The sequence below is a fragment of the Cucurbita moschata genome, unplaced genomic scaffold (assembly GCF_002738365.1).
Source record: "Cucurbita moschata cultivar Rifu unplaced genomic scaffold, Cmos_1.0 Cmo_Scf00032, whole genome shotgun sequence".
Classification (NCBI taxonomy): domain Eukaryota; kingdom Viridiplantae; phylum Streptophyta; class Magnoliopsida; order Cucurbitales; family Cucurbitaceae; genus Cucurbita; species Cucurbita moschata.
The window spans coordinates 2229048-2246337 of NW_019268548.1; the positions used below are offsets into that span (position 1 = coordinate 2229048).

Consider the following 17290-nt stretch of genomic DNA (forward strand, 5'->3'; position numbering starts at 1 on the left):
CGAAAGGGGTGGATTTTGATGTACCACATTAGTTGGGGAGGAGAACAAACTACCATTTACAAGGGTGTGCAAGCCTTCCCCTAACAGACACGTTTTAAAGCCTCAAGGGAAATTTATGAGGGTGTGAAAACCTTCCACTAATGGACCCGTTTTAAAGAGGACAATATTTGTTACATATAAAAAAAATTGATAATTCTGTTTCTTCTTATTAACCCAATCAATCCGGAAATATAGTCTCTCATTAATTAACTTGGGAGGGGGAAAAGGCTAGAATAGCTGAGGTAGGCTGCTGCTACCAGTTTCTTCTACGAACCAGAAAATGAAGTTGTTCCTGGAAGAGACAGACAGCCAGGAAATCATCATCCCCGTGCCAAATCAGGGAGGTGTATAATGAAACCAAATTTACACAACTGTTACATAAATGGCTAAGGGAAAGAGGGGATTGAGAAAGGGAAGACAAAAAGAAAGAAATAGCTCAACAGTAACCAAACCTGCTAATCAGATATTTCACATAGAGATACACAGCCATGAATGTTCATACCGAGTCGCACAGTTAGTTCAGCAAGGCTTGATTTCAAATCCGATGCTCAAAAGTGTTCGAGCAGATTCCATTGCCTTCTCACCTCCAAGCTCCAAGGCCTCACCAGTCAATTCTCCTTCAGCATCCACAGACCACTGTGTTGAAGAAATTTGGTTCTCGGTTAAGTCTGTTGTCTTCGGTTGCGTATTGCTCATGGAGGCTGGAGCTGCAGCAGCTACATGAGGAGCACTTGGTGGACTGTGTCGTTTCTTCGGTACAGGCATGTCGTGATCATGAACTCCCTTGTATGTTATAATCACTGCATATGGATTTTCTACTGCTGATTCGATGTGCTTACGGACTGGACACCCAGCAGAGGTACAACGGTAGTAGTTCCTTCATTAATTTTTTTTTAAAGATAAAATAACATCATCAAAATCAGACAATGCAAGGCATCAGAATATGATTTCGTAATATATTTGGCGGGATATATAAATTAATTGGAGAAGGAAAGACAGTCGGGAATATCCAAAGCTTATGCAGTCAGCATTAAAAAACTCTTATTTTCCATCAAACCAGCAGTGAGACATATGTAACTGTATAACATAAATAATGAAAAGGTATGCACCTGGGATGAGGACTTCCTTTCACCATTTTCTGACCATACTTGCGCCATCTGTATCCGTCGCCCGAGATCCCCACATCACCCGCTGCATGCACCACAAATTTCGGTTTCTTTCCAGGTTTTAAGGGAGTACCTGAATATCCCGCACTACTTTTCTTAACTCTAATTACCAGTAAGAAAACAAAACATTAGCACTACATCAGGCTTATATATGCTAAACATTATATGCAAAAAGTAGAAATAAGACAGAGCTCAGCAATTCAAGGTGCAGACTTACTTTTGTTTTGTCTCAGGTTCGCCGTCATTCTCATCTTTGATTTTAAATTCATCATTTCCATCAGAGTCACTCGAGTACTGTCGTTTCCTTACAAGGACTGAAGCTGTTTCCCGTGAAGGTTCTTTAGAAGGCGTGGGAGGATTTGAATCATTAATTACTCTTCTGGAATGTTCTGTAATGATTTGCTTAACTACAGGCTCAACATATGGCACAAGCTGTCTTTCCTTGGGGTTGCTAATCATCCTAGGTGGATCGTGGCTATGTTGGCTCCGGTAAACAATCTCTGTTCTATGGCCTGAGTGATCACAACATTCTATCTTCTTAGCACAGCATTCAGAATATGTACACTTGTAATAGCTACGCGAACCCTTAGGACTCTTCACTTGCTTCTGACCATATTTTCTCCAATTGTAACCATCAGAAGCAGGTGTCCTAACATTGGGAACCGATGATGCAGTTTTATGGTTGGAAGAATTTTTCTGGCTTGGCTCTGGCTTACATTCTTTCTGGACCTTCTTAGGTGACAGTTTATGTTTGGATAAACTTGGACTTGCGGAGGATGAGATAGACTGGGTAACAGAAGTTGGTGATTGTTCCGGATCAGGTCCTTTATATATTGACAACTGAAGCTGGCTTTGTTCTTGCACCTTATCTGTCTCGGTTGCTTCAACAGCCAAAGGCTCATGGCAGGAAGATGGAGATTGCTGCTTACGAGAATGAGGAAAAAAAATTAGCATACCAAGGCATCAAACCATCCATAAGGATCCTAGCTCTTAAGTTATTGTGATGTGCGGAATAACAAAAGTGCACTGATGTATTTAACATGTATCTAAAAGAAGTTAAAAGGCTCAGAGAACCGAAATAGGCCCAAGTAACTAACTCTCAAGTTGTTGCATCACAAACTCTAGCTCAGCAATTCTCTCACTTCCCGACTTATATATATTTTTTGGTAGGAAACAAACACCGTCAATGATTAATCATTAACTTTCCCCTCAAAAGAGCATCTTAAACTGCATCTTTGATCATTAACTTTCCATTCAAATGAACATCTTAAACTGCATCTTTGAGGGAGACAAATACCAGTTAATAAGCTTTGAAACAAGAACATTGGTCATATTCATAATCGACAAATATAAACAGAAAAATCAGAAAGTGGAAGTGCTTCAATAATATGGGAAAGATACCAAGAATATGACCAAAGATTCGTGTCTGCTTTGTATTTGATAACAAACGACAAGTATTAATATAATAGTTAGTTTGGCTGGAAACGGCAGCCTCTTAAATCATACATTTTTTTGTAAGGAAGATTGTAAAGAAAACACAGCTTCCTCTCTATAGGCTCTATAGCCAAAGGGCATAAAAAAAGCAAATGGTAGGTGGCCCACCAACCAAACAAAGTAGTTTTTTTTTGTTTTTTTTTTTTCTTGTTCATTGTGGCTAGAATTCTAGATTAGGTCAACTGTAGAAGAGTTATTAAGTTCTGAAAGGAGATGGTGAATAAAAGGAAGAAAATTGAAGCACAAAACTCTTCAAGTTCTGTGAAATGAGTCCTGAAGTAACCACAGTGTACAGAAAGAAGCTATATAAGGCTGAATTAATAAGGCCAAAAATATCATACCCAATCGTTTGCCTTCCAAATCTCAAATTTCACAATTCTAGGACAGCGCCATCTGATAATGCTAAAGTTATGAAATGTAATGCAACAAAGATGACAGAAGGAAAGTATCCTCCTCATGAATATAAAGTTCATTAAGTAGATTTTTTTTTTTTTTTTGTTCTGTTTCAAACCTGTTCAATGTTCAGGCAGTATCCTAAATGAAAATGCATCAAACAAGAAGCAAAACTCTCACATTTTGGAAGTCCAGTAAAAATGTCCATCGTTTTGCATCAGATATTATTGTGGAGCAACAAAATATTCACATGCCATCTTTTTTGACATTGATTTTGAACTAGGCTGCTCTTTCATGCATGATTCACAATAGATAATGAAGCTATTTACATGAATTAGGAACAAAAGTAAAGGACATTGCAAATACAATGTGTTTCAAATGAAAATTGCAAATACTCAAATCTTACTTCTTCCAATAAGAAATGAAAACCAGCATAATGTTTTGCACTAGAGAATCAAGATTCTATTTCTCTGAAGCAGAGATAACGAAGCAAGTCACAGAGAGACAATCTTAGTAGTACATGAGTTATTAGCAGATTGAGATGAGTTTTACTGACTGGCTGGACGCTGGAGCTTAACTTTAGAAAAATCGATTCAACTTCAAGAGGAGGGTAAACAAAGAGAAATGGAACATTTCTGCCTCTCATCACCTCTCTAATCTCATAAACAATATTCCTAAGCTGCGCATACTGAACAACTTCAATTTACCAGTTGAAATCTCACTACTGGACTTCGCAAACAATATCAAACCAACAAAACCGATACAAGCAAACAATTGAGAAAATAAAAGCTTATCGTGGAATTGATCGAGATCCTTACCTTGAATTCAGCTTCTTCGAGTGACTGCGCAGCAGAATCGACGGGCAAACCTGTAGGATGAACAAAAAAAAAAATCACACACAGAAAAATTCCACCAAAAGCAATTGCTTAAAGACTAAATAACACATCTACCGATACAGAATAAATTCCGTTTCCAAAAACCAACCGTTCTCCGAGGAGTGATTCGCAGAAGGCGCCGTTAGGGTTTCAGAAGGAGACTCCCTCACCGCAGCTTCAGTAACCAACGAATCGATCCTCGACTCAATCGGTTGCAACTCACTCAACGCTTCTCCATCTTCCAACTCCACCTCCGAATCTTCCATTTCTTCTTCGTCGTCCTCTTGCCCAGCAGTAACCTTCGAGCTTCCAAGTCGGTCAGTTTCAAAACATTGGCGCTCCGCCATGGCCGATTCTCCTCAAAAGAGAAAAAGGAAAGTGAAGTCACCAACTATTGCAAATTGTTTTACAGTGCCCGAAGCAAAGCCGAAACCAAGGCGATCCCAAGATCGAGTATCGGAGTCTGCGTCCAAGTGACATAAAAGAATAGATTATGTGAGAGAAAGAAAGGTTTTTAGAGAGAGAGAGACAGAGAGACAGAGAGACAAGATGCCGCTTTCAAGCGAAATGCACAAGTGCTTTTGACTGTAGTTGACTCAGGTGGTTTTAGTTAACGAACGCCGTCAAGTACTCTCTCACTATACAGCCGTCCGATCATGTTTCATGGTCTTATCACCGTTGCATTCTTTTAGTTTGACGGTTCTCTTTCACAGCGTTTGTGGCCACATGGGCTTCCATTTCAGTACGACTAATATCATTGTCCTAATATTTAATATTTTTTCCTTATAGAATTTGTTTTTCCCTAGATTCTGTGGTTTTATTCTTCTATTTAAAAATAGGAAAAAAAAATATTATTTGTTTCAAAACTAGTTTTTAATTTAGGGAGACAAAGATCTCGTGCCTTAAAATCATAAAGGACATTTTACAACTATATGTTTGATGAATTATTAATCTCCGATATCTTTTTTTTTTAAATAAACTAACTAGTTGTTACCAAAGATCTCACATTGATTGAAGAGGATAACTAAACATTTGTTATAGGTGTGTAGAAACTTCTCCCTAACAAACTCGTTTAAAAACTGAGGTCGATGACAATATGTAACAAGTTAAAATGGACAATTTTTGTTAGTAGTGGATCTGAGTAGTTACAAATGATATCGGAACTAGTCACCGGTTAGTGCCTCAAGAGGTGGATTGAGAGATCCCACAATGGTTGGAGAGGGGATAGTGGAAACATCTTCCTAATATATGCATTTTAAAACCGTAAGGTTAACGACGATACACAATCGGCTAAAACGAACAATATCTACTAATAGTAGGTCTAGGTTGTTATAAATGATATCAAAATTAGTTACCAAATAATGTGCCAGGATGGATTGAGAGATGGTTGGAGAGATCCCACAATTGTAAGGTTAATGGCAATACGCAACCGGCTAAAACGGACAATATCTACTAATAGTAGGTCTAGGTTGTTATAAATGATATCAAAAACTAGTTACCAAATAATGTGTCAGGATGGATTGAGAGATCCCACGAACATAGACGGGTCATCCGTGAGAATAATAACAGCAGACAAGCATTCAATCAAATGACATAGCTTAACAATGTTTTGCCACATTTAGAGCCATGGGACAAGACGAGTCTCACTATCAGAGTAGTGCCAATCATATAGCAACATGTCATATGATGATAAGATTGACTATTTGATGCTTGAGATTAAGAGTGAAAGTATAAAGAATTGTGTGGTTCAGCAGCTTGTCAGTGACATGCATCCAATTACTATGTGTTGTTTGCCTTTATGACAATAATTACAGTCATTCATATCGGTCGGGCCAAGCCCTCGCCCTTTTTCAAGGAAACAACAGCCACTCGATAGTGATGAGCTTCAATGACCTTAATAACAACCTCTAGACAAAAGAAGAAAGAGACCAAAAGACCAGAAAACCTGTTTGTTTATCTTCCTACTAGAACCCAAGATCTTATTCAAAGGGCTTCTTAGAAAACAGGGGGGGTTACATATTTTATAAGTAGTGTACTATATAAAGTAAAACATGTATGTATCCTTTCAGCAGTGTGCAAGGATCAATAGCTTGAAGTACCTTGCTGAGAATATGGTTTTATGACATATAAACATACTTGATAGAACTTTTGGTTGGGGTGATTCTGAGCCATCAGGTGTAACCATAGCTTTGTGTTTTAACTTCTAGGACCGATTTCCTTGAGAGCACAGATCTGTCCTCTCCCATTGCAGACATGACAGTTACTACAAGATCTTTTCTATGAGCGAACCCCTCTTTAAGCTATTGGCATGAAAATAAATGGAACAGAGATGGTGCTGCAGAAAGCTATAAAGCAATGGCTTGAAGGTTTGTAAATGTAATGGTATAATCATTTATGTACCTGCCTACGCAGATTTTCATCCTTGGGGAGCCTCAGACCATCCTTGATGTTTCCATTTTCAGAACGGAGACTGACCTGCAAAATTACCAAGTCAATAGGTCTCGACTCAAGATCCTCGTGCTATAGATTAAGATTGCAAAACTCCTACCAATCGAACTAACGGCCCAAGCTCACCACTAGCAGATATTGTCCTTTTTGGGCTTTTCATTTCGAGATTCTCCTCAAAATTTTTAAAACGCATCTGCTAGAAAGAGGTTCCCACACCCTTATAAGGAATGCTTCATTCCCCTCTCCAACCGATGTGAGATCTCACAATCCACTTCCCTTGGGGGCCAACGTCCTTGCTAGCATATCGTCCGGTGACTGGCTTTGATACTATTTGTAACGGCCCAAGCCCACCACTAATAGATATTGTCCTCTTTAAACTTTTCCTTTCGGGCTTCCCCTCAAAGTTTTTAAAACGCGTCTGCTAGGAAAAGGTTTCCACAACCTTATAAGGAATGCTTCGTTCCCCTCTCCAACTGATGCTCCTACTCATGCTGGGTCTCACACTTTTGTTATGAACTAATAACACTCATGCTGGGTCTCACACTTTTGTTATGAACTAATAACAGGGAGCTTTCTCTCCCTCTCTCTTGGGAGGGGTGAACGGGGATATTTCTCAAATCTGAATTGAAGCAAGATAGAAACCCCCCCAAAAAAAAATTTCGAGGGGACATAAAAATTGATCTAAGCTTCGTATATAAAGCAATATCATGTTTCAATATAATTGAAACTTACAAAACCATCCTCACATATATCAATCAGATGATAGTCGGTGTGATAAACATAGGGAACCTGGAAGGAATACAGGCAACGTTTGTTAGTAGAATAAAATTAGTACTTAGAGAGTAGAACACAAGAAGAGAGTGACAAAGAAATTACATCGCATTTCTGAGAAGAAGGAACAAATACTTCAAGTATCTTCCCATCGAATATGTCAACTGCCACAAAGTGGCACTTTGCTTGTCCATGCTTTCCAGGTTTTGAAGTAGAAACTTCAACGACCTGAAATGAAGGGAGATAGAAAAAAGTGATGATATATGGCAGCCAAAATATGCTTGGCCAAGTAGCTTGAAAGAATATTATTTCATATATCCATGGTTCATTTCAGAAAATCATTGTCATACGCAATGAAAATGTGGTTTTGAAATTCATCATCAAAGTGCACCAACCGGGTGAAATGGCATGGCATACATCTTTGAGGAGATCTTTGATGTTGATAGCTTTGTGTGAGACTTCTCAAAGAAAAAAATGTATTCTTCGTTGGGTATTTATCTTTCCATATAGCTCGAGCCAAGGAAGGCTCCAAAGGAATGTCCCAGGGAAAATGGAACTATAACCATGGACATTGTATCAACACAAAAAGAAGGTGGCATGCATACAAAAGTTCTTTCTAGGAAAGAAAAGCTTTGCTAATGCTTCAAAGACGTTTTGTTAACCAAGAAGACAAATGCAGCAGGAAGATTATATCCACTATTTGTTGAGGATGGTTGGGAGAGGAGTCCCACATCGGCTAATTAAGGAGTTGATCATAGGTTTATAGGTAAGAAATACACCTCCATTGGTATGAGTCTTTTTAGGGAAACAAAAAACAAAGTCATGAAAGCTTATGCTCAAAGTGGACAATATCATACTATTGTGGAAGTTTGTGGTTTTTAACATGGTATCAGAACCATACCCTTAATCTAGTCATGTCAACAGAATCCTCAAATGTCAAACAAAGAAGTTGTGAGCCTCGAAGATGTAGTCAAAAGTGACTCAAGAGTTGAACAAAGGCCTGTCAACTGACTTGAACAAGCAAGACAAGCATGACTGTGACATCCTCCCTGTCAACCGACTTAGACAAGCAAGACTAGAACATCTGTCATGCGGCCATAGGTAACATGCCTTGGACAAGCATGACCGTGACATCCTCCCCCACTCAACTGGTTGACATCTCTATCAACCGACTCTTTACAACTCTGTGTTGTAGGCTGAAGTTGACTTTTAGGTCTCTTCAATGTGTTTCAATTGATTTCAGTGTTTCAAAGTCTCGTCAAATCTATAAGGAGCTGTGAAAACTGCTTTTTGGGTGTCAAAAGTGACTCAAGAGTTGAACAAAGGGTGCCTTTGTTCAAGGGCTCTAGAGAAGAAGTCGAGTCTCTATTACGGGGAGGTTGTTCAAGGGCTCCATAGGTCTCATGGAAGGCTCTCTGGTGTACTTTGTTCAATAGGAGGATTGTTGAGAATTGTTGGGAGAGGAGTCCCACGTCGGATAATTAAGAGGTTGATTATGGATTTATAAGTAAGGAATACATCTCCATTGATAGGAGTCATTTTGGAAAAACCAAAAATAGAGTCACGAGAGCTATTGTTCAAAGTAGATAATATCTCCAAAACCCAAAATAGAGTCACGAGAGCTAGCATAAGTGGATAGTTTCAATTTCGTGGTTTTTAAACACTATTAACATTTAGCCTGGCATCTACCTCATTGTTTGCACTGTACAACACACAACAGGGGACATTTAGCCTGGCATCTACCTCATTGTTTGCACTGTACAACACACAACAGGGGACATTTGACGATATATGGTAAACGGTATATGGCCCGTATGTTCCTGTTGAACTGTTCGACGGCATGTCCCATAGCAAAACTCAACAAGTCAATAAGTCAATAAGCCAAGTCCATATGCATTTTTGGCAAACCAAGGCGACAAATCATATTACGCATCCAATTTGGGTGAAAGAAATACTTGCCATTAAAAACAATAAACCGATTATGCCAAATTTTGCACAACCTCTTCGAAATTTATTCCCCCTGCAATTGTTACTGTGGGATAACACATAATACGTAACTAAACGGCCCTGGTTTCATCAACGTTGCGAAACAAGAGAAATTAAAGGGGAAACCTAAATCAATCGGGGAGACCATAAACAATAGTAAAAATTGCCATAATCAGTAGTCACGGAGTAAAAATTCAGGGACAATCTTCACTAGGAAATAGAAGTACAGAAACAACAATCAATCAAACGTCTGCCCTTACAAAGAGCCAAGGAAAAATTATAACAAAGAATAGCACAAGCCCCCAAAATTTACTCCATGGAAGAAGAACAAGGTCAATCTCAGAAAAGTTGCAGAGAAAAAAAGGAAAGAAGGAAACCTTGAAGGGTCTGTTATTGATTACGATGTAGCCATTTTTGCGAATGGTTCTAGCTTCCTCAGGGTAAGTCTCGGGCTCCCTGGCGTTGGCCTTAGAGTCAAAGTGGTGCTCCTCGTCCGACATCGCTGCTTCGATTTCAGACCCCTTTTTTTTTTCTCACTTTCTCTCAGACGAAGTAATCGGCTCTTATATTCCCGGCTTTTCAGATACACAAATCCCGAATTGAAAGAGATGAAATCGTGGCCGTTGGATTAAGTCCCTCCCGCTTTCGCATCGCCGTTTCTAACTGCTTTTTTCCCCCGTAACAAGAAAGCGCGCGAAAGAGAATAAAAGCATTTCATATAAATTATTTTTAATTTTTTTAAAAAAAGAAAATCGAAAGCCTTTGCTTTTTTTTTTTTTTTTTTAAATCTCTCTTTATTGCAAAATTATCCAAAAGTCTACCAAATATAATATTCTATTTTATTTTCAGTCCTTTTAAAGTGCACTTTTTACAAAAATAAAAAAGGAAAAACCCCTTTAATCTTCATTTTTATTCTTATTCCACCAAAATTCAATACTTTTATTTGTTAATTAAAAAAAATATCACAATATGAATTTATGGTTAAATGCTTATCAAATTAAAATTAAAAAATTAATCTTTGAAATAGGTATATATATATATATGTAACATTAGGGTAAATGATTGTGTGTTGGACACGAATATAGCTGTATGAGCTCAATACTAAAGAGTATTTAAAAATGTTGGAAAAAAATGTATGATAGTCATATTTTTTAAAAAATTATTAAATTATAAATTTAGTTATGAGTGTCTGTATCTAATATTTAAAAATATCTTTATTTTGTATTATAAAATTAAAAAAATGCGCTGAAAATTAAAAATTTTATTAAGATTTATTATACCATTTTTTTTAATTTTAGAATCTATTAGATTAGAAGGCCCACTTATGGAAGAAAGAGGAGTGATTTGCTTAGACAAAGAGTTTTGAGTCGTCAAAGTCAGTTCTTTAGAAATGTGTGTCTCTTTGGTTTTTCTTATGGTTTTTAGTTGAACTTATTGATCAAAATTGTGGGCTCGAAACGTTGTCGGCTTAGTAGAATGGTCATGGCATGTTACCGAGACTCACACGCCTCAATCAATCCACCAAATCAGCAGTGGGGTGATGCGTGAAATCCACATTTTCTCAATGTCCTTTCAAGTGTTTGATAAAATGCCAAGCTGAGCCAGTGGGGTCAACAGGCATGAGGTTTTGAAATAATGGCCGTGGCTGTTGATTATCCATCGATTTGGAACAGAAGTTGGTGGCCAGAAGCTCCATCTAATCAAGTAATGTATTTCCTTTTCTCACCCTCCCCTCTTTTGGATTCTTTTGATGCTGTGATTCTTTGCTGGTAGAGAAAATTTCGTGCTAGTATGAGAGCTGTTTTGAGACCTTATTTGTGAGATCCTATATTGGTTGGAGGGAGGAACGAATCATTCTTAGGGTGTGGAAACATTTCCCTAAAAGATGCGTTTTAAAATCTTGAGGGAAACTCCGAAAGAAAAAACTTAAAAGAATACAATATATGCTATCAATCAATTTTGACTGTTACATTATTTACGTGAATGTTTTTCAAATATTACTGTTAACATATAGCAATAAGTTTAGAAAAAGCTTACCCAAATTGGCATAATGGTGGGAGAAGCACATGCAAAAAGATGTCACCTATGGGCGGCAAGAATTAGATAGAAATGGATTTGAGCTCCAGCAATGGTCCCAGGCATGATGAATGGTTTTCATTTCCATAAAGTTCACGGCATGTTGAAATTCTCCCAAAGGTCCCCCTCAACTACCATATTCTCCATCACAACTGCCCTGCTGAAATAATAGTTGAAAAGAATGATGGAAAAGAAAAATTGGATATCATTCAGCAGATTCTCAGGCCTTCATCCTGAAGTGATGATACCTAAAGTTTCGAGGGCTAATAGGTCTCAAGAGAAGCTTTATGGTATACTTTGGTCGATGAGAGAATTGTTGAGAGAAAATCCCATATTGGCTAATTAAGGAGACGCTCATGAGTTTATAAAGAATACATCTCCATTAATATGGGACCTTTTAGGGAAACTAAAAGCAAAACTACGAGAACTTATGCTCAAAATAGACTATATCACATTATTGTGGAGAGTCGTAGTTCCTAACTTTCCTGCCTCTCACTATGTAACAAATTGAACATAATTGAACTCTTGTTTTACTAAATTTGGATGGAAATTCCCATGTTTCAGTTCCCAGGCCAAAACTCATAGATTTGACATACAATTCCGGTGTTGCACAATGAATATTAGGAAAGAAGAAATACATCTACATTTTGAAATATATCTTTCCAGGATGGCTGTACTATACACTTCCCCTTGCAGCAACAAAGAAGGGAGTTCAAGAACCAATGTAGAACCTCAATGCTTGTCTTTTTTATCTATTGAATTCATCTAAGCCGATGGTTCAATGTCCTTGAGTAGTCCAACTATCTGCTGCATGCTTGGTCGTTTTGATGGAAGGTCGGCTGTGCATAGATATGCAATCTTAAGGGCCTCCTCCATTTGATCATCTGGTCCTGTAGCTCGAATTTTCGGATCAATAGTTCTTGATCCTTGATTCTTCCTCACAAGTCCTCTTACCCAACTCACCAACTCAGTTTCTTTTCCCTCTGGATAGTCATCACCTATTGGCTTTTTACCAGTAACTAGTTCAAACAGGACAACACCAAAGCAGTATACATCAGTTTTGGGTGTTACGGAGTCATTCTCGGGCTGTAAGAACTCCGGTGGCGTGTAACCAGGCGAACCACGGGAAATCTCTTCACTTAGACCATTGCCAAAAACCTTTGCCAGTCCAAAATCTGACAATCTGGGTTCCAAGTTATAATCCAGGTAAACACTACTGGCTTTAACATCTCTATGAATGATCGGAGGTGAGCACCCATGGTGAAGAAATGCAAGTGCTCGAGCAGTACCTAGCGCGATTTTGTGGCGAAATCTCCATGTTGTTAACATACCTTCTGAACCAACGTTTTCTATTCCACTGTTGTCAATTTCCTCCCATGTATCTGTGCTCCAGTCCTCTGTTGTCTGAACACCTAGTGGCAAGTCATGCAGCAAATTCTGCAATGTCCCATTCTCCATATAATCATAGATAGCAATTCTTTGATCCCCAGCCAAGCAATATCCAGTTAATGGCACAAGATTAGGGTGTTTAATTCGACCAAGATACTCGAGTTCTCTTGCAGCTTCCCGCTCAGTCAATGTAGAACCATGGACCAAAACTTTCACAGCCACATGAATTCCCCCAGGTAGAAAGCCCCTATAGACAGGGCCAAACTTTCCCTCTGCCAATAGGGTGCCCCGGTCGAAATTCGAAGTCGCAGATAATAGGTCTGCAAAGGTTATATTCAACAATGGCTTCTCAAAAATTACTACTGAGACCGCTGTGGCCTGCTTAACATCAGCCACCCATGTGGTTGCATCAGTCTGGAAAGAGAAGGGCCCTGAAATATTATGCTCTTCTTTGTAAGAGGCCTGCTTTACCACCCACGTCCTGCTTTTCCTTCTGCATCCGAATGCTAGAAATATCACTGCTAGAAGTAGACAGGTCATGGAGAAGGTAACAGCCAGAGCCAACTTCAAGACCTCGTGTTTACTCGGTTTTCTAATGAAGAGACTCGGATTTGCAGCAATGGGGCAGCTGTTTGCTGCCCCAAGGAAGGCTGCTTGGAGGGTTTTGAATGAAATTTTGGAATCACAAAAGGTTAAGTTATTGTAGGAGAAGTTGAATCTCTCCATCCATGGCAGTTTTTGCAAGAGCGATAAGGGGATTTCTCCACTCAAATTGTTCATAGAAACATCAAGAATTTGGAGTGTTTTAACGCTCAAAGATGGAATTCTCCCTGTAAGATGATTCAGGGAGATGTCAAGAGTATTCAAATGGCTCAATTGAGAGATTTCAAGAGGAATATGATTGATGAGACCAGATTTGGATAGATTAAGGTATTCTAAACTTGAAAGCAATTGAACATGTGGGAATTCCTGGCTGCTAAAATTATTATAAGCAAGATTAAGGTACTTAAGATTTTGAGCCCGCTCCAAAATCTTGAAAATTTCTCCACTAATCTGATTCTCAGACAAGTCTAGATACAACAAATGAGACCAATTATAGCTAGAATTGAGCTGTACCTGAGAAATTTGACCCTGAAATTGATTTTTGCTTACATCCAACACCTTCAACTGTTCTTTGAACAAGCCCATAACCGAACCCTGAAACAAGTTTCCAGATAAGTTGAGAGCTGCCATGGCTGTTAGCCCAGAAAAATCTGAATCATGGCCATGAATTCCATTTCCTGCAAGGTTCAAGCTTTCCAGCTTGGGAAATGCAGCCCCAAACCCATCTGGAAGCGAGCCATTCAGCCGATTACACGAAAGGTCCATTAAAACCAGAGATTGACAATTAAGGATCCCTGATGGGATCCTTTCTTCAAACCTATTATGGTCTAATTTCAGGACTCGGAGACTAAGCAACGAGCTCATAGATTCAGGAATTTTCCCAGAGAAACTGTTCATGGAAATGTCAACACTTTCAAGCTGTCCGAAATTGCAAATACTGTCTCCAAGAGGGCCAGAAATCAGATTAGATGAGAGATTGAGCCTCTTGAGTAAGCTTAAGCTCCAAAAATCTGTAGGAAAACCCGTGATTTTGTTGTTGCTAAGGTCCAAACTCTGAAGTTTGCTGAGTTTTCCGACAGTGTTGTCGGGAATAGCGCCGGAGAGGCCTATACCAGAAGCCATGAACTCAATAACATTCCCTTCTTTATCACAGAAAACCCCTTTCCATGTACAAACAGGAGCAGAAAAATTGTAGAAATGAGAGGAACTCAAGCCCACCTTCTTTAAAAACTCAGAGATATAAAACCCATCTGTATTAGGTTGCTGAGATGCCAAAGGTTTGAAGAACAGGGCAAGAACTAAAATGGAACCGAACAATCGAAAACCCATCTCAGGAAATTGAAACACAGGACCAACCCAGAATCTAAAATCCCACCCCTTTTAGATTTTCCAAAGCACCATTACTTATTCACTGAGAATCTCTCGTAAAGGGTCCTGGGTCCATCTCCGGCACCTTTCCTGGATTCTGCAACTCCATCAAGTTCCAAGACTAAAAACCCTCTAAAAGCCATAGTCCATTTCCCAAACCTTTATAATGACCAACAAAAGAAAGGACTCCAAAAAGGCCAACTTATAGATGTTGAAGAAGAAGAGGTTGGGATTCATAAATGATGAGGTGAGTTTTAAATGGAAAGGGAGTGTTAGGTTGGGGAATTTATCAGAACTTGCTGGTGGGAATTCAATGATTCTTTCAGTACTGAATGAGTGCTGCTGATCATCATAGGAAGCAACTAACTATTCCAAATAAAAATCTGGATTTGAACCGTGTGGAGGAGGAGTCTTACGTTAGGCTAATTTAGAGAATAATTATAAGTTTACAAGTAAGAAATATATCGTCACCTTTTGGAAAAGTTTAAAGCAAAGTCACGAGAGTTTTATGCTTAAAGTAAATAATATCATACCATCGTAGAGATTTGTGATTCCTAACAAATAAAACTATGTCTTGGAATTCTAGTTTCACTTTCTAACCCGTCTTCCAAATCTAAATTTTATAATACAGATCTCCAGGACCCAACTGCTACACCCAAAACAACAGATTAGTTTATTAGCACTAAGTGATTAAAAAACATATAGTTTTAAAAAGATAAGCCTTCAAGCTTTTTGAGTGTGAAAAGAAGAGATCCAAGTAGAGGGTTCCCACTTGGAGGCAAGGGCTAAACTTTTAGAAGGGGAAGTTTGTGCTTAAAGCTATCTTATTTTCATCATGCACATGAAAAGGAAGGACAGGCTTAGCATTCAAGTATTCTGAGGAATCATCACCTTCTTCCCATGTTTAGCTTTCTACAGAATTCAATTCTTACACTGTTTGGGGACAATTCTTACACTGTTCTTCCCCAAACTCCAATGCTCGATAAACTTTCCAAAACACCTTTTTCATTGTTCCATAGCTAGCAATTTGGGCTAATCTATCGCTAGCAAGTAGTATCTGCTTTAACTCGTTACATATCGCTATTAGTCTCACGATTTTAAAATGCATATAGTCACAATTTTACAATACATTTAGCAGGGAGAGATTTTTACACATTTATAAGAAATGTTTCGTGTGTCAGTTTATAATTCATTTTAAGATTTTTTTAGAATGGTACGCTGTGAGTTAACAATTCTAACTTCGAGTCTTCTAGTTATATATAATAATACAGTGATCCATCAAATTATGTTTTAGTCAGTGATTCCATTACTTTTTCTTTTTCCTCCTTTTAATTTTTTTTCAGAGATAGACTAAATGAGAAGGAAAGAAAGGTCAATGCAAAGGTAGGAAGTATGAACATGGGTAGTGGAAGTTGTGTAAATTTGACCCCAACAAAAAAGAAAAAAAAAAAAAAGTCAAACCTCCTAAGACCACCTCATATTTCTCAAGTAATTTTAGATTGTTTTTCCCACCACCCCACCCATTTCTTTTTAGATTTTGATATATTTTTAAAAAAAAATTATTAAACACTCTAATATATAGTTTATAAAATAATATAATTATATTTTGCATTTAGGGTGCCATTATTATAAGGAAATAAATTAATTAAGGTAATTAAACAAGTATGAACAGTAATTAGGAAGTGTATGTGGAGATATGGATGATTAAATTAATGATGTGTATTAATTGAGGGGGTAAGGAGTAAAAATAACTCAACAGACATAATGACTTTCATAATTACCAACATTTCTCAGTCTTTAAGTAAATGCTCCTCCCACTTTATACTCTAATTTCCTTTTTCTATAATCTATTTTCCCCCCTTTTTCCATTATTTTATTTCTTTTAAAAGATTTATTTCTAGTGTGAGGAAGAAATTAATTATATATAAAATACAAAAGAAAATAACGTTTTATTTTTACAATATTCCCATTCAAATAGATTTATGATTAAATATATAAATATATTATTCGAGTATCAAGTATCAATTTTTTCTCGATAAATTTTAAGATTTTTTTTAATTAGAAATCCTTACTTAATAATTAATTTTTTAAAAGATTATTAACCAAATTAATTGTTAGTTTATTTATTTTAGTTTTAGGCTTATCACAAATATAATAATAAAATTAAATAGATATATGCTTCTCTCATTATTTTCATTGTTGGGCTCCGTAAGTATGGGCCTGCGACGACCTTACCCACTTCTATATGGGCCTGCTACTTCTATCTGGGCCGAAGATTCCCTGTCCAAAGCCCAAAGTTTTTTTTCGAAAGGCCCATTATCCTCACGGGATAAGATGATAAAAGTGTACAATATAATGAAATGAGGGCAATTCTGGAAAAAATCTTAGTCGCGCTGTCAGATTTACAAACATAACAAATAAATTATTTTAAATTTTGTATTTTGTTTTTAGAATTTAAATATTTTTTTATAATAAAAATGAAAACTAAATGATACTAATATTGTGTAAACTTTAATTTATATATGAAAAATAATTTAAAATTGAGTTATATAATAAAAATAATTATTAGATGGGCCCTTAATAGCTTTTGAATTAAAATTGTGATAAATATAATAATAAGGTGATAAGAAGATTAGAATTACAAGTCAATCCATTACTTTTTTTTTTTTTTTTTTTTTTGTT

The 17290-nt window shown here is 37.4% G+C and overlaps 2 protein-coding genes and 1 pseudogene across 2 annotated transcripts; all 3 read right to left on the reverse strand.

Moving 5' to 3' along the window:
* Positions 1–221: 221 nt before the first annotated feature.
* Positions 222–4523, reverse strand: LOC111429894 (probable WRKY transcription factor 32). The gene is made up of 5 exons (XM_023065971.1): positions 4077–4523; positions 3911–3960; positions 1423–2126; positions 1149–1307; positions 222–916 (listed from the first exon to the last, which is right to left on the reverse strand). Exons 1-5 carry the CDS (start codon positions 4312–4314, stop codon positions 559–561), a joined length of 1509 nt encoding a protein of 502 aa, XP_022921739.1. The 5' UTR covers positions 4315–4523; the 3' UTR covers positions 222–558.
* Positions 4524–5713: 1190 nt separating this feature from the next.
* On the reverse strand, positions 5714–9859 carry LOC111429676 (annotated as a pseudogene).
* A 2048-nt stretch (positions 9860–11907) lies between these two features.
* Positions 11908–15004, reverse strand: LOC111430073 (probable LRR receptor-like serine/threonine-protein kinase At2g24230). The gene has a single exon (XM_023066211.1). The coding sequence runs from the start codon at positions 14567–14569 to the stop codon at positions 12014–12016; it is 2556 nt and encodes an 851-aa protein (XP_022921979.1). The 5' UTR covers positions 14570–15004; the 3' UTR covers positions 11908–12013.
* Between the last annotated feature and the right edge of the window lie 2286 nt (positions 15005–17290).